The sequence below is a fragment of the Gallus gallus genome, chromosome 2, assembly GCF_016699485.2.
Source record: "Gallus gallus isolate bGalGal1 chromosome 2, bGalGal1.mat.broiler.GRCg7b, whole genome shotgun sequence".
NCBI classification, from domain to species: Eukaryota; Metazoa; Chordata; class Aves; order Galliformes; family Phasianidae; genus Gallus; species Gallus gallus.
The window spans coordinates 27,279,021-27,297,411 of NC_052533.1; the positions used below are offsets into that span (position 1 = coordinate 27,279,021).

Genomic DNA, 18,391 nt, shown 5'->3' on the forward strand with positions numbered 1-18,391 from the left:
TCTCTATCTAGATATTCTAGATAAGGTCTCCGGCAAAAATTAGATGTTAATTTATTTTCACATGGATAGTTTCTGCCTAACATACAGGAGAGGAAGGGAGGATTTGATTTTGGTCTATTTGGCTTCTCTATAAAAATCTCCAAGTATACTAGGTCTGGGATTTTTATTTATTTATCTTAATTCTGCAATTACAAACATATTCCTGGGGCCCCAATGGGACAAAGACCTCACAGTTACTTCTACAAGCAGGGAGGATGCAAGTGGAAGAAGTACAATCTTTTTATATATGCTACTGTTTTTGTCTTCGTCAACAGAACATGGAATTAATGAAAGAGCTGCAGAATAGAAAGCTGAAAATTTGACAGAATAAATCCTCTAGCTGGGTTCATGTTCTCAGCAGATCACGTACAAATGGGACCTACAGTATAGTCAGTGGGCTATAAACACATCTGCCAATGAAAATTACTTGGATATACGCTGCTCTAATATTTAAATGTAGTTATGAACCAGAATCACTTGTCAGATGCTACAATGCCAAAGAACCTGGAGAAGGCCCTGTGCAACTCTTCTCCCCACCACACCCCCCAAATAAAACTTGTAACTTAAGAAGAGGTGAGAGACAACAGTCAAATGCAGATATGTGGAAAGAAAACAGTTTCTGATTTCTCTAGTAATTGATGAATAGATCTTTCTGCAGGCATTTGAAGGAAGGAGTTGAAAGAAGAAAACAGAGTGACTTTTCAGATGTTTCCAGAAGAATTTTATTCAAAGAAGGTCATGATATGGTAAAGTCTATTTTTTTTTTTTTTTTTTTTAATTTTTAAATCTACATTACAAGATAATCATCATGGCTTCATAGAATTTATGTCACACAAATTGGTACTTTCCTTCGTATTGAACAGATTACATAGAATGAGAGCTCTAAACCTAGAATGATTTTAGGTACAGATATAAAAATACTTTTTACTAAGGTAGGCATAAGCCACTAAGGTCCTCTAACTGTACCTAATTTAACTGGTAATGGGAGAAGGAAGTTAGAATACACTATTTGAGAGAGGAAGAGACTGCAAACTGATGAACCAGGAATCTTTTAGAGGTGAACTCTAAATGGATCCGAATAGGCAAGAAAATGTAACTACAAGGACTGTGATGGAAATACAAAATAACAAATACTCTAAAGTGTATGAACAAAGCAAAGGAAACAATTTAGCAGAAGGAAAATAAACTGATGGAATACCAAAAATTTCAAAGGTTGAGAAGAATGCGGACAATCTATTATTATTTTATGACTGAAGTTTAAAGATTCAGTAGGGATGAGCAGGAGTCAGAGAAATACTATCAGGTCAGCATAGTGACATGCATGGGAATAACTGAATGAAGCTAAACAAATAAGGCAAAGAACCACATGCCTCTCAACATTCAGTATGGCAATGTCACAATTAAAAAGGTTGCTTTAAACAGTTGCTTTCACTTCTACTTTACTGCATGATTAGAGCAATGGGATAATTTAAAGTCATAATGCCACATGCAACATTTTTTCTAAGCCTTAGAAATTCTATTTCTTAGTATCTGAAGAAGAAGGTGAAAGCGAAGAAGAAAGTATTTATGAATGATTTCCTTGGTCTTAGGGAGAGTTACTGCTGTTCCTTCACAGACTATATTTTGTGGCATTTTCTCCTCCAGAGCTATGTTCTGTTCTTATGTTTAAGTCTGCTGTTTAAGTTATTAATTAATAATCAAATAACACTGAAATGGATGAGCTATGAGATCAACTTTATACTTTGGGACAGCTTGAGCTTGAAGATACACAGTAAACATCAAATATGATGAAACAGAGGTCAGAGTGTACAGACATTAAAAGATACTGCAAACAGAAAGCTGTATGTGAATGCAAGAGAATGACTACTTTGTACACAATTTGCATACCTCTGATGTATCACATTGTAAACAAGGTTTGCACACATGCCTTTTTTTTTTTTTTTTAAATGATGCTTTTATATAGCACCTAGCAGGAGATATTTAAGCATGGTAAAGGCTTGACTCACTATGTGTCACTGCTGTTCTAAGCATAAAAGTCAAGAAATCCAACAGCAGCAGCTAGCTACTCTAGGCAAAAATAATTAGGAGTGGGTTGTGTTAAGCTGTACATAGACATGGTTTTACAGCACTGTGTGGGGACCCCTTAGGGCAATGATACAAAATTTGATACCAAGTCAATATTTCATTGAATGTACAAGTCCTAAGAGCTAGGCTCAAAGCAACTATTTATGTGTACTCAACCTTGTTGTTACATTACACAGCCAAAATGAAAGAGAGTTGTACTACAGACCAGTAGTGTGGTGAAACTTCTCAGGTACAAGGGTTCAATAAGCTTTATGGATGTGTGAATGCTCAAAATTTCTCAGCCTTTCTTAAACTTCTTTGCAGACATTTCTCTTGATGGTGTTCTGAGCCTTAAAATATAGCAGGGATAAAACAGTGACTCTGTAATTGCAATGGCAAACCAAAGATTTCAGTGGAGTTGGAATTTCACTTCTTTATCAGTAGTTCAACATTATCAAGGCTATAATATTTCAAGCATGAGTGCCAAAGCTATGACTTAGTGCCCCACTCTATATTAAGACTTCAAATGCTCTCAAATGGATCCATATTGGAACATCAGATGTAGAATGACAGAGATTATCTGTATCATCTGCACCTCCTACGCAACTAATTGTTCAGTATTAGTTATTCTTGCTGTCCTGAGAGAAGTGTTTTAACTTAGAAAAATGAATGAAACAAATAGCGACTGCCTCTGTTTATGTACAAGTCAGTTACAAACAAGTCACTTCTAATTGAGGAGCATCTATGCAGGTTGCTTAGAAAGTAATGCCTCCTATTTATTTCCATGGAGACTACAACAGATAGACAGAGTACAGTAACACTATTTGATAGAGCAAATTCTTGGCTACAGAACACTTTTTTTCAACATAGGCACCACCAGTAGCCAATTCACATGAATGAGCTGACTAGATGCTCTTGCACAGTGTGACAGCTGTGCATGGCCATCCTGAACATGGCTTGTCTTTCGTGTCACTGTCACCACTACTGAAATGCACCACCCACAGCCTTACTAAGATCATATCCACTTTTAGTCTCCATAAATGTTCAACAAGTGTTGATGAATGTCAACGAGAGCAATTTTTTTCCTGTAAGAAAGAATTCAATTCCACATCTTTGCTTCATACAGACTTCCCTGTCAGATGCCATTTTTTGTCAGACTACTCCTTTGCTGTTATCTGTCACATGACAACAATACAAAAAGGAATATTGGTGGGAAGGTTCATTCTCACCTGCTATACCACCATCTGCCTCTGATGTTGTGAGCCAATATAATAAAATAGGAGGCGTTACTTTTGCATTTGCTCTCATACTTTGAGAAGATTGTGTACAGAAGGGGAACAAGATCTGGCAAAACAATCTCCATTCTCACAAGGTCTGTTTCATCATGATTGTCCAAATTTATTTATGAACTATTAAAAATGAGCTAAAGGACAATGTAATTTAGCTAAAAGTCCCCTCCTTTGCTGAGCTGAGACAGAAATTGCATTATGTCTTGTTTCTTCAAGACCCTCTTGCCCTGTGGTTTTGGATCAAAAGTTGTTTGGGCTTCCTCATAACATTATTTTGTTGCTATTTACTTGTTCAAATTTCCTTTTATGTGGCATGCCATTTTGCTGTGTTTTGTAGAGGAAGCATACAGTAAAGATAGTTGAGAACTGCTACATCTCTCTCTTCACTTCATTTGAGATTATATAGTAGCATAAATGATTTGCAGATGTCATTCAATAAACCCATTAAAGAAATTTTAACGCATTTCTGATTTTCTAACAGTTCTTCACCCCCCCCCCCCTCCCCCCTCCTTTTTTTTTCCTCCTGCCTCTGTGCATCTGATCCCTGGTATTCTGCCTTGCTCTCAGTTGTCAAAACAACTGTTCTGGTCATATTTGAATGCTTGACTAGCTCTCATGGTAGTACATATTTCTACGCACAGACCAACAGGGAGTAACTGGCATCTGCCATAAGATTTATTTTTTTGCCCAGGATTCAGCAGGCAAGCCAAGAAAAAAACTATATATCATTTCACACACAGTAATATCTCAACTCTTTGGCAGGGAAAACTGATAAATCTGATGAAGTGACAGGATTCCCATCAGAAGAAGAGAACCTTATCTTGCACTGAAGGAACATGACATTTTCTTAAAGCCCCATTAACCTCATGCGAGTCCACTTACCTCATATCCTAAGACAGTAAAAAAAAAAAGCCATTGGTTGCTGCAGCAAGGATTTTAAAATGATATCTACTGGGTTAGATATTCTAACATTTCTTAGTGATAAAGGTGCAGCTACCTGAAGAGAGGCAGCAAAACTGTGGACAGCCTACACGTTTTAAGTAACTGTGAAGTCAAATGCTTTCATAGATTAGCTATCACACAGTATTAGCCGACAATTCACCCTAAAGGTTAAGTGACACATTGAGGACTGTAGGATTTTATGAATTACAGTGATAGATATATGATTTTATCATTATGATCCAACTACTGCTGTCCATTGATTTACAGTGTATTTGGTACCTTAAAAGGAAGTATTGCTACAAGTATCATATCTTGTCAATAATATATTTTGCAGTCCAATAATATTCATCTGTTTTTCACTTACTTTATAATAATTAAATTATAATCATAGAGTAATGAGGATTCCCTTCTTTAACTGTCTGCCCATTCCACTTTATTTATAAACAGTCAATTGAGATAATTATTAAAAAAAAAAATCTTTTGACTTTTCTCATTACCCATTTTCTTTCAGGGAGAAGATAGACCTGTATTGATACATTAATCTAAAACAGCAGGAACTATGAATAATAATAATAAAACAAATCTCCTTGAAGATAACTCTTAGAAGTCTCACCTGTACTTGAATAATAAAAATGCAGAGACATAACTTAAAGACTTGAATTGACAGGATGAGGGGAAACTGCCTTAAGTTATGCCAGGGTAAGTTTGGATGTGGTGCTCAGGGACATGATTTAGTGGAGGGTTGTTAGAGTTAGGGTAGTATGGTTAGGATGTGGTTGGACTTGATGATCTTTAAGGTCTTTTCCAACCTGAGAGACTCTATGATTCTATTATTCTTAATTTCACTTGTAGTGTTTTAGTCTGGTGACAATTACAGCAGTGCTGTCTAAATTTTCATTTCGGGAGGTTGAACAAATACTAAGAATTTTTACATTCTCTTACAGGAATTAAAATTATGTTCAGACTGAAACAAAATATGTCACTTATATTACAATATTACTTAATAACTACATTAATAAAATGTTCATATAAGGTAAAACCTTACGCTTCCACGTGGCATTCAAGAATAAAATATGTTTATATTTAAAATGGCAAGCTTGATTTTTCTCTGAAATGAAAATGGAGGTAAATTAGATCACTTGGCTAAGGTGTATTCCTCCATACGGTTCTGTGTATTCTGGTGAAACAAACGCTATGAATATTTTTTACCAGATCTAGTGACAAAGTATGAAGTTCTCAATTCTCTTGTCAGTGCAAGACTTGACTGTACAGAATGGACAGCTGTCCATTACAAGCCCCATGTAAACTGCTTTGATATATCAACTCTTGAAGAATTAACAGATTGATTAAAAAGAATGATAAAAAAAGTCATTGTTCATTGGTGTAAATGAGGTGAAACTTCCTTAACCTGTGCGTATTATATACTGTTCTGGGGTAAAACTCACAATAGCTCATTTTTTACCCACCAAGTCCTCCCAAGCTACCTAGAATTAAAAGTTGCTGGCATTTCCTTCGCTAATGTGCCTGATGGACTGAAGTTAAACATATGGGAATAAAGCTCAGGTCAAACAGTATAGCTCTTCCTTCACTTGCTTGCTTACATACATGTACACCATAGACACAGGATACTTGTCTCTACATCAAAATTGTAGTCTTTACAGTTCTAGAGCAGGAGAAAAGGATTGGAATTCACTCATTCACAAACACACACACACAAAAAATAAATCCACATTCTCCCTACATTATTTTAATTTTAGGATAACACCTACACTCTTTGCAACAGACAACCCAACAGTTGGGCAGAAAGGACAGCAATAATGCTCACTTTGCAAAATCTGATAGTCTCACTAAGAAACGTACAAATCACCACTAATCTGTCCGTAGATGTAAGCATTTTTTTTTTTTTTTTTTTAGTTAATGTAAATAGACTGACAACTTGTATTTTCTTACTGCCAGGCAAAAAAAAAAATGGACCATATATATATATATATATATATATATATGTGTGTGTGTGTGTGTGTGTGTGTGTGTCTCACCAAGACAGTAAGCAGCATTCACTTTCCTGTCCAGAAAAGCCACCGATTAGAGCAAATTGATATGTTGCTTCACAGAATGTGAGTATGAACCTAGGTTACATAAATAAACAAATAACATTTACTTCAAATAGGTCAACCAGCAGCTAAGTATTTTTTTTTAGCCATTGTTAACTTTAGACAAAACAAACAAACAGACAAAAACCCTCCACATCTTTGTTTCTCACTCAGACCTGAGAATTTCCAGTGCTCACTATGAAACTCCTGCTTCACCATCAATATAGCTACCACCTTTCTATAAATAAGAAAGCCTGGTGATTATCACTTACTCTTTGCATGAGTCATATTTAAAGAGCGCCCTGAGGTGCTTCTCATGCAGTCCCTTTGAATCATGAATCAGAAAGAAAGGAAGCAGTCTCTGAAATATCACCATGCCGAGATTCTCCTTGCCTACAACATACCTATTTATAGGTTCAAGCTGTAGGGCAGTTTAACAAAATGGAAGCTGATGGTCAAGGTAGAAGTTTATCTTCAGCTATTCTTGTTAAATTAAGATAAACTGATAATGGCAAAGTTCTGTCCATACCCCTACCACATGCACACAAATTCAGTAATTGCTATTTAACTCCCAAACAAAACTTTACTACCATGAATGATACATTATAATGCGTTATTATTTTCTGAAATAAAAAGTGAAACTGAAACTTTCTGCTTTTTTTTTTTTTTTTTTTTTTTTTCCCTTCTCTTTTACTCCTGAAATACACTGAAGTCAAACTTCGATTTCGCTCTACGCCTGCAAAGGCAATGGTACCTGCCAAGGTAATCATTACTACACAAACGTGACTACTCTTCTCCAATTCCCTCAGCCCCACTTGGCATAGACACTACAAGAGGTGCAGGACTTGCTGAAAAGGAGAAGCTAGTTTCACAAAGAACCAAATCTGGAAATGGCTCTATGATGCTGCAGTGGGCACAGTAATGGAACACAACTCTACTCTTACACAGGTCTCCATGAAGCCACTGTGAACTCGACAATACTTTTGCTGCATTCAAGTAAAAAAAGCTATCCGACAACAAGCTGTTTCAATTTTCCTGCCCCAGATATTGTCTTCTTTCAAAAGGTTCATTGGCCACAGAACAACTTCCCAGGAGACATCAAACGTGCTTATTTAAAAATTAACTCAATATCCAGCAAATGATTGCTAATGAAGGTACATAACCCAGCAGGCCCACCATAGCAGAAGACCAGATTTGGCAGAAATCAGATAATCTTGACAGACCTGGACAGAACTTGCACCATCAGATAAGCATTCCGGCACAGCACATCCTCAGATCCTCATAGGCATGAATATTCACCTATTAGTTTACATTTCTTTAATGGAGATTTAGCTTCCATATCTGGCATGTTTGATTTATTTTCCAGCTAGGGATACAGTAAGGCTTTTACTCACCTCAACAGGACCACAAGAAGTTTCCTTCCTTATGTACAGGGAAAACAAAATGCTTTCAGACCTCGCAGAGCTAGAGACAAGTAGCAATTATCTGACAAGAGGTTGGCATGTTCTTTACCACTCTTGCATAAAACATGGAGCAGTTCTTGTAACCACCTCAGCTTTCTAAATTCATTTATTAACTTTCCTGCTAACTGCTTAGCAGTTTTGCACAACTTACCTAATAGCAAGGCCATTTTTTTTCAAGTTATAAAAGCATTCAAAAATAAACAAAGGCCTAGAAAATTATTTACCATTTGATTATATATAATTTTTCTTTCCATTTTCATTCCAAATCCTTCTCCCTTCACTAGAAAGGCTCAATGAGGTTCCACTTGGATCTAAGTCCACTAACACTTCCCACAAAAATAAATAAATAAATAAAAACAACAAAAAACAACAATACACCCCTCATCCTAAGTAGAACTAGACTCCAGATTAACCTAATCAATTTCGTTGGCACATCAATTCTCATTAACCTTGAATAACTTCACCTGGCCTCTCTGGCCCCACACAGTTTCTGTTGTTTGCTTTTGACTTTTTTTAGCACACCACTTTTAACATTTGTTTTTTTCATTGCTTAACAGAGTTCATCTCTGCTCTTCCCTGGATTTCTTGTCTAGAGGTAATTATTCTGGATTTTTTTTTTTTAATTTTAATTTTATTTTATTTTTTTTCAGATTTGCAGCCATTTCCTCTAGTCTTCTCCAGACAGGTGATGGACTACACTCCTTTAAAGTGGCTGCTTCCCAGGAAGCCTTCCTTCCTAGGAACCTCTCTAGGACCATTGTCAAAGTTACAAGCCCCATTAAGAAGTTGAGATTGAAGACAGTAACTTGCAGAATAATGCTAGTATCTTAAATCACAAACAGACCAACTTGTTGCAAATGTCTGAACATCCATAGTCTCAATATTAAAAGAAAAACAAAAAAACAAACTAACAAACAAAAAACAACAAAAGAAAACCAACATAAACAGCAAAAGTAATTAACCAAACTTAAAAAAAGATGGTTTTTTTCTTAGTTTCTTATAATATCAAACACAGATACTCTGACTGTAATTACTCCTTACACTGATATTTTCAAACATGATGAACTTGGTGACTTTATTTGCAATAGATAATTTTAAATATTAGGTAATCATTGGTATGACTTACATGTAATAAAACAGAGTTGATAAGAATGAGACAGTGCTATAGGGCATCTACTTCTGTTTCAGAAACTAATATTAATTATTAGTTTTTAGTATTAGTAATTATTATTTTTAGTAGTTTAATAATTATTAGTAATTATTAATAATTAGTAATTATTATGTTTCTTAGATCATCAAAGTCCTAAGCGTATTAGCATGTTACCTGACCTAGCTTGTGAATATGCATACACACTCCAATAAGCAGACATCATGACATCTAGCCCCCCCAGCTTTAAATAATGGTGATGGTATACATACAAATATCTTGCAAGTACTGGAAGCAGTAACATTGTATTTGTGTCTGCAGCAAATTCTGAGTTTAATAGGAACTCATGAATTGAAAGTGATGCTTTCCTCAGCACATTGGCCACCTGCAACATCCTACCAGGGAGATGAAAAATTTGCAAATTTGGTGTCAGATATAATTCCTACAGTGTTGTAATTTCCATTCATGTTGTAAATGTCATTAATGAGGCCTTAAAGAATACCTCACTGTGAATTGTGGAAGGTTCACAGGTACTACTCTTAATATCCAGTCAATATAAGGACAGTTCATACATTCATACATATATTCATAGCTTCACTTCACCATATACAAAAATGTAGTTTCACAATGCTAGTTCTGCACACATTGAAGTAAAAGAAGAGGGGAAAAAAATGAATTTTTCTTTCATTACACCAAGCATTTTCCTTTCATAGTATGTTTTATGTACTCTAAGCTTTTCATCAATACATTCAACTTGATCATGGTTTTATATTATTAGAGGCCATTGTAAACAAATAAACAAACACAATTTACAGACAGACAGGATGTCACTGATATAATGTGTCAACATGTAGTATAATAGCTGCTCCATTATATTTTGCTACCATAATAATTTGATACAAACTGACAAACACATCTGATTTACCTTTTATACATTTAGTCAGAACTGTATGTAATTGTGATTACATGATTACTCATCTATTCCTTTTTATATGAAAAAGCATGTCATGAATTTGCTATTCAGACTGGCACTTTTAAAATTGCATACATTATTAAAGAATAGCTTATGCATCTTTTTATTTGTTTTCAGAGTTACAATGTTCATGAGATAATCATAGAGAACACATTATATATTATCATTAAACACATCTTTGCCACAAAAAATTAAGAGCATTGGTAGAAAATCCTACATCAAGTTATCTGAAAATATCACCTATAACCATAATTTCATAAAACCAATATGCACTTCATGTAATATAATGTCAGCAAGTTCCTTCTTTTTGCAGATATCTTTACCTCTATGATCATATATATTTGTAGTCAACAAGTGCATCAAATGCTTGTGTGTTTGTACGTTTGCAATGCATTGGAAAAAAAAAGGAGTTTGCTAGTATGGTAACTAATTGGACCCAAGAATGGGGAACTAGAAGATCTTAATTTTAGCAAAGAATTGCCCCACTATTTTTCTACCTAATGCTGAACATAACATTAATCAGTATTTACTTCCTCATTTTTACAGAACATCGATCATATATTTCAAAATCATAATTCTTACCAACTATATACTGAATTTTATTTTGGCGTCTATTATACAAATTAGGATTCTGTTGAATTCTTACACTGAGGAAGAAATTATATCAACTTTGTTTAAGTACATGCACAGTATCGTGCACTACAGAATGATGAAATACTATTTTTTGGTGAATGAATGAATCAATAGAAAAATAGATTTAATAAATCATTAACATTTAAAAATCTAGATAAAAATGGGAAATCATGCATTTCAAGCAAAGTTTTACTTTTTTGTTATTTTTTCATGAAATTTCTGAGAACTTAAGACATGCAGAGATGAGAAGCAGCTCACTCTGAGCAAAGAACAAAGTTAAAACTGCACAGAAGTTTTGATTGAGACTGTTGATATGCAAGACTAAAAAAAGTTGCCATTCCTAGACTTCCCTTCAACATTAGACAGTGTTGTGCAAACCTCAGACAAATCCCTGTATTACGATTTCTAAGCTGTTAGGAAGTCTCTCAGAGGGCTAAGTAAAAATCTGAAAAATTGTTTCCCCCAAATTTATGACAAGAGATGATTTTATTCCAGGCAATAGACTATGAAAGGGAAATAGATAACAGTTTATTCTTTCCTTAATATATTAATTCAGAGGACAAATAAAATATGGATAGCATAGATGTATAAATAATAATTAAAATAAAATTAGACATATATTTAATTTTCCAATGTTTATACTACGTATGTTTCAGTATTTAGAATATGTGTTTATCAGCTTATGAAATAAATGAAAATTGAGTATTTATTTGCAATTTAATGTTTTTTTTCCTATCCCAACATTTGTCTGGACATTGCCGACATAATCAAAAGAGCTCTAAATTTTCAGAGGTGAGTATATACCAAAGATCTTGATTAATTATGCATTAACCCATTTCTCTGAAGTATCCTTCACTAAATCTTTGGTGGGAAATGCACTTTATTAGGCATGAGCTTTGGTTATTTGTGTGCATACACACCATACTGTTGGTCAATAATGTAGAATGATTTAAAGTTTGCCATGCTCCAGAGATGTATTGCTCATTAAAATTATTCTAGTGTTTCAACAAACAACACTGATAGCTACGTTTGAAAACACTATTATCTTCAATCTTAGAATGAACTCCTTAACCAGATAATTTTTGCTCAAACTTTCAATTACTTCAAGTCTTGCAAAAACCTACACAAGAATGATCACAATCATTTAAATATTGCATACATTGAATTTGAAGTTTTCAGCAGGTACAGTTACATATATAGGAGTTATCAGAATAAGATGTAAGATTTGAATACTTAGCTGAATAAAAATATTCTCAGGGTAGAAACAAATGATAAAATAAAAGTTACTGAGACCTGTAATAAACTTTACTCTGAACCAGGTCTCATTGGTTATTGATGTGAAGATGTTTGATTCAAGAGATACTACTGAACTTACTGCATATGATCATTGTAATAGAAAAAAGCACACACACAAAAAAATAGAAATGTAATGGAGAGAAAATCAAATTACCCATGGCATTCTCATCCTATATTCCATGGCAGAATTATCCCATAGATTAATAAATGGTACCTCATGCAACATCAACAACCAAAAAATGCTGTATCACTTTATGTAAACATCTGCTTTCTTCATGCAAAATGCCTACAAACCTGTGACAATAACTTTTTTTCTAATAGCATAATATTACATTAGCTCAGTTATGGAAACTGTTAAATGAAAATCCATGAATTTGCAAGTAGAAGATATTCTAAAATTTTTTGAAAGATTTCCAGCATAAATATTCCAAAGCCCAACAAAGCTAATTGATTTTCTAAAAACTAAACTACACAGACTTATTCCTTGCTGTGGTTCCTTGTTCTTTTGATGATAGAGGAGAAAAGACCAGTTTTTGGAGGAGGACCCATCAACATAGGGGCTTGGTTCTTGTGGGTAATTTTTATCTGAGGGAAGAAAGAAGAAAATCATTGTTATCCCTTGAGCTAGTTAAATTCTTATGTACAAGTATCTGAAATGCCTGAATCATCTTTACATACAATTTCCAAACCTTCTTCATTTAATCAAGAAAGCAAAAATACCTGTTTTTTTTTTTTTTTTTTTGTATGATGCTACAAATGCAATAAGCCCATGTATGTATAATCATTGTTACCACAGATACTTCCAATTTTACATGCAATCAATGTTAAAAATAGTATACAAAAATGCAGGCCAATATCTGATCTTACTTCTTGACTGTGGGACTTACTGCTTGCTGTTGAATATTTTACATGTATAGAAGATGAATGAGAATTTAAAAGTTGGAAAGGACATGCATGCTGAAAGACCAAGCTGTTCCCTATTACTAAGATACAGTCTGTATCACTGTATGCTTTGTTTGCATTTCTAATCAAGCTGTACCTGTTTTCTAACACAGGACATTGTTTAATTTCAAAATAAGCATTATGGATGAAAGTAAAAAATTAACACACAAAAAGGGTCAAAAAGAATGAACTAGCATTCTAATTTGTTCATTAATTACTAGTAGAATAGACTCAAATATTGAAAAGCCTATTTAAAACACTTTGCAAGACTGCTCTAAAGCCACCCATTTTTGATTTCTTTGATATAAAACTACGAATCACCTTATATGAGACAACCTTAAAGTAGATTATGTCTGCAATTTTCTCTAATTCAAGTCTAAATTAGAGAAGACATTTTATGAATGTATGCTATGCTGAAACCTAATTGAAAGCAATTATCAAAGTGGCATTTTGTCTGTGACTTTAAGATACATTGTAAGATAATAAATGATTCTCATTATGTAATAAAAAGGTCACATCTTGCCTTTGGGCTAGTGACGCTAAGAGTTTTTCAAAAGCAATCCGAGACATTTTCTTTAGTGAACTACGACTAATACAAGAACCATCACTTATTAAATATCAGTTGTCATCTGCATAGTACCCACATCAGAGATGGGTATTTCTTTCAAAAAGAAACACCACCTCATTAAAAACTGGAAAAATATATCTCTTAAAGTGCGTACCTGACATTTTCAAGTTAAAATGAATATCCTTCACTTGTCATTCACTAATAGTAATGAAACAAAAAATGTATGTCACATGTACAGGCTCATTAAAATATAGATCAGGACATTTCTTGGGATGGAAATTTACTTTACAATATAAAGAAACTGCAACATAAAAATCCCAACAGAATAAGAGAGTTTATTTAACTCAGAGCCTTCAGGTTATTCTCCAAATGTTCATTTTCATGCCACCTTTGTACACTAGTCTTGAACTTCATATGTGACCTCTTCTTGTCAAGATTCTCCATTAGTATCAAATTTAGTATACATTTTTTTTTTTTTTCCCAACGTAGATTAATTTCACACAGAAAATAACTCCTCCTGCTTTCAAAGACTGGCATCAACATATTTTCTCACATAAAATTCCGCTTTAGGCACCAGGTTGGAAGCCAAATCTCGGAGTAAGTTGGCGTTCTTCCATTGATGTCACGTTAAACCAGCTGATGATCTGGTCCTGAAAAATTGCCTCAAGTATTTCTGTAACTTTCATATGCTTCGTAAGACATTTTGTGTTTCAGGAATAATGATGACATCAGCCTGATCCTGAGGACCAACACCTGAAATAATCTGCAGATGCGGTGAGTGAATTCTTTGAGAGTCACCAGGGTTCAGCACACTACAAGATTTGGCCATGATGAGGCAATTGAAATGTCTTCAGAATTTCCTTCAGAAGTAAATCATAGTAATACCATCTTAAAATGAATAAAAGAGCAAAGCTCAAAAGATGGCTTTAGTCTGAAGAGGTGAGGTAATCCTGAGACCTCATACAGATTGCACGTTGGATTGGGGTTGTTCAATGCTGCTGAGAGTGAATGCAATTACATACTGAGAAAATATTTATCATTTGTAATGCTCTTTTTTGGCTTGAGCCATCTGTTTCAGAGAACATGACCCCTTCAGTATGTTGTATCCTATCAGCTGAGATCAGCCAAGTTGCATGAACAAGATTAACCACTCATGCATATGAGGATGGAGTCCTATATACATTTTTCTAAGATGTATTTTCAACTCTTGTAAATTGGCCACATGCCAGTGACATAATATACTCTACATTCTGAAAATAATAATGAAAAAAAAATTATCAAAGTATATTTTTTACTTATGCACAGTAGTGTAGATTAATGCAGTGGTTAACAGTGATAACCATTGATTCCTTATTATCCTGAAGAAAAATAAGTATTTATATTTACATCTATATTTTACCTTTGGGTCATAAAAAGATCAGTCTTTTTGTAACAGAAGCCATACAATTGCACAATATTGCCCAAAAGATACTTTGTCTTTCTCAAGACTTTCAGGCAATGTCTTTCTATCCCAGACTCTTGCTGCTTCTATTTGCACACTGACAATAGTAGCAGAGGGTGTTGTGAGCATGGGTGACAAGTGAATGTACATGCTTCAAGGTGGGTCTCAGAAAGAGAAATAATGTAGCAGGTAAAGTGGGGCTGAACACATAGAGTGCTCTAAACCAGTTGGAACAACCACACAAAACCTGTAAACAAACGAACATTAAAAATAAATAAATAAATAAATAAATAAAAATAGAGAAAAAAATCTTTAATTACAATCAACCATGATTTGATTTACTTAATATTCAACAAAATCACTACTTATAGCTGTGTACAAATTCTGTGCTCATTTAATGTCTAGCAACTCATTTTCATCATATGGATTTTTTTCTTTCCTTCTGCAAGTAACATCATATCTTTAGTATCAGAAGCACAATTTTTAAAGCTTTAAAATGCTCTGAATAAGATGCACTAGTTTATTGTTTTTCATTCTTCAATGGTGAACCTGTGACTTCCTTGCACAACATGCCCACAAAACTAGAGAAAAAGAGAGTGGTCAGAAAAAAACACATAAAGTTCAAACCATAACCTAACAGTTTTAGCAGCTGATGATATCCTGACAAACATACTCATGCAAAATAGTCAGGAATACTTGTAAATTATTTTAGAGGTCATTTATCCAAGTTCACTGAAAGCATGGAGGATATTTTAAACATAAAATAGAGAAGTGAGTGAAGTGGTATTGGAGGAAAAATGGCATAGAATACTTCTATTTGACAAATTTGGAAGAAATTTAAAAGTACAAGAAGTTAGTAAATAACACAATTTCATTTAGGAAGAAATTAAATATATCTTGATCTCTCTTTTAATTGAAAACCTCACATACAATATTACAGACATATACATAACATATATTTACAACTCAAGCTGTTGAAGCCACTGGCAAAAGTCTCATTCACTAAACAAGATTTTAGCCTTTGAATTCATGACCAAAGAAACTTAAAGGACTGCTCTATCTAGTAGATAGGCTCAGCAGAAAAAATATTGCACTTGTATTTTGAAATCACCTTTCTACCACTAGAAAGTGTGTCTAACAATATATTTGGGGGAAGGGACAAAAGATTCATTAAAAACTAAAATTCTTAAAAAAAGAATTAGGTATTGCACTCTACTTGTAATTTTTTGGTAAAGGAGCAGGAAGAATATTTATAAATGCATAAAACAGAAATTTGTTTTGAGGCAGGTCAGAGTTTCAAAATATGCCTTAAAGCCACATTAACACAACACATCCACTCAATAAAATGTTGCAAACATCAATATTTTTAGTGTAAAAGCTATCTCTTTAAGGTCAATCAGTTTTGCATATATGCTAATATTTTGACAGTATGTGCTAGCTATGTGCTTCTGACTTCACAGAATGCCTAAATACTTACTATTATCACAGAACTAGAATTACTAGCTGCAGTGTTAATTAAAAATATAAAACTGAGAATGGAGACAATCAGCTATGCTTGTAATAGTTCAATTAATATTGAAAAATTAACTATTTTATGGATAAAGAGATGGTAAAAATCCTTAAAATATCATAAAACAAACAAGCAAACAAAAACCTTAAAATACCCTTTTAAAAAACCACTAAAGCCTTAAAAATAAAAATAATAAAAAAAAAAATCCAGTTTGGATGCCCCTTTGCCGCTCCCTTTACAGGAAATAGATGGATAATAGATGGACGCAACACTTCTGCATTACAGGAGTGGCAAATACTTTTATCTTGTAGATGATCAAGAGCTGTACTGGGTGACTGAATGTAGGCAATGGTATAAAAATTAACCTGAGACTTGCATTATGTGACATTTTGGTCAAATCTCTCAGGTCTAGATCAGTTGTTTTAAATATAGCATTATGCAACACATATTTTAAATAAATTTCTTAACAATATTATTGTGCAAAGTGCAATCAAATCTAATCAGTTTGGCATTAATTAAGCTCTAATAATATACTCTAGTCTCTCTCCTAAGTAGTGTGATCCGTTTCCCCTTCACACAGGTAGATTGGAAAACATTACGGTGTCATCATAATTTTTAAACATACTGAGAAAATGACAGAGCTGCAAAATTAAAGTAAATGATTAATGACATTTTTTTCATGTTTTGTACTAATAGGTATCACTGAGGTTTTAAATTAATAGAGCTGTCAAGCTTAGGGTTGTTACAGATCCAGTGCAGAACTAAAATGGAAATTATGTATTCCACAGACACCTAAAGATGACACTTCAGAATATTTCAAATTTTAATTAGTAGGTGCAATTGTTTTTTCCTCCCTCCTCCCTAAAACCACTGCAAATTAATTGGCAATTAGTCACAACTAATTCTTTTCTTAACAATCTGAACTGGAAAGAAAGGTGCATTACATGCTAGAGTATTTGTCTGGGGTGCAGAAAGCACACATGCAGTAAATTGCTTTGTCAATTACAAAAACTACTGTTGTGAAATTAAGGAAACAAAAAGCATAGGTAAACAAAGCTAATTAATGTGCAGTGTACCTGTGAATACAAGAAATAATGCCCAGCTGCATAATAAAGTGTTAGAGGCACAATAAACCACTCTGGTCTTGAAACACAAACATATGTACTTTGTTGTGGGGGGAAAGTGCAGCATTTCAGTATAACACCTAGCCCTTTTTTTCTAGCTTCAATTCTAGAATTTCATTTGGGGGTTAACTGTGTCAGAGCTGTCTATCACAAGCCACTCAGTTCACCTTTGCCCCCCCCAAAAAACAGATACAAGTTTAATTTCCCACAATATAAAAAAAAATATATTATTACATTCAGTGACATGGATAAAAGTTACTTTACAAACTGATAATCTGTAAAAACAGCCGCAACTTCTTAATAGAATAATAGAATGGCTTGGGTTGGAAGGGACCCCAATGGATCTACATAAAAAAAACCTGTGGCTCTCTCTCAGTTTTTTTTTTTTTTTTTTTTTTTTTAAACTAGCTCTAGGGTATTACAAATATGATTAAAAGTACTTTTATTCTTGTTTCTGTCTGGACTTAACTATAAATGTGGGACCTCACTGAGTCCTTTGTGTTCACACTCCACATCCTTATGGATTAATGGCAAGGCTAAAGAAACCATGCATTCATTAATTCAAACTTATTTCAAGGTGCATACAATTCCTAGTATACTGAAATATAATTTCTGAGTTCCATTATTAAATGGCTTCTTACAAGTTTTCCTATCAGTAAATAATTCTAAAAAATACTATTAGAGATAAACATTTCAGACAATTATTTTTCTGCCGACCCATCAGATAGTCTTTGAGTATAGATTACCATTTTCATTCGTTCATCAAGGTAATATTCTTGCATGTTCTGTACACATTTCTCTCTTCATTTTAATCTAATCATACTAGCAGCTTGACATTCTAACAGACATGATGCCAGTCAAGTCAGGAAT

At 33.8% G+C, this 18,391-nt stretch overlaps 1 protein-coding gene across 8 annotated transcripts in view; it reads right to left on the reverse strand.

The window, feature by feature from the left end:
• Positions 1 to 817: 817 nt before the first annotated feature.
• DGKB (diacylglycerol kinase beta) overlaps positions 818 to 18,391 on the reverse strand; it is a 343,763-nt gene continuing 326,189 nt past the window's right edge. For all 8 annotated transcript variants that reach the window (XM_046937766.1, XM_046937763.1, XM_046937764.1 and 5 more), the window contains one exon: positions 818 to 12,521. In XM_046937766.1, the coding sequence (XP_046793722.1) occupies positions 12,414 to 12,521 (108 nt within the window). In that variant the 3' untranslated portion in view covers positions 818 to 12,413. The remainder of the gene's footprint in view (positions 12,522 to 18,391) is intronic.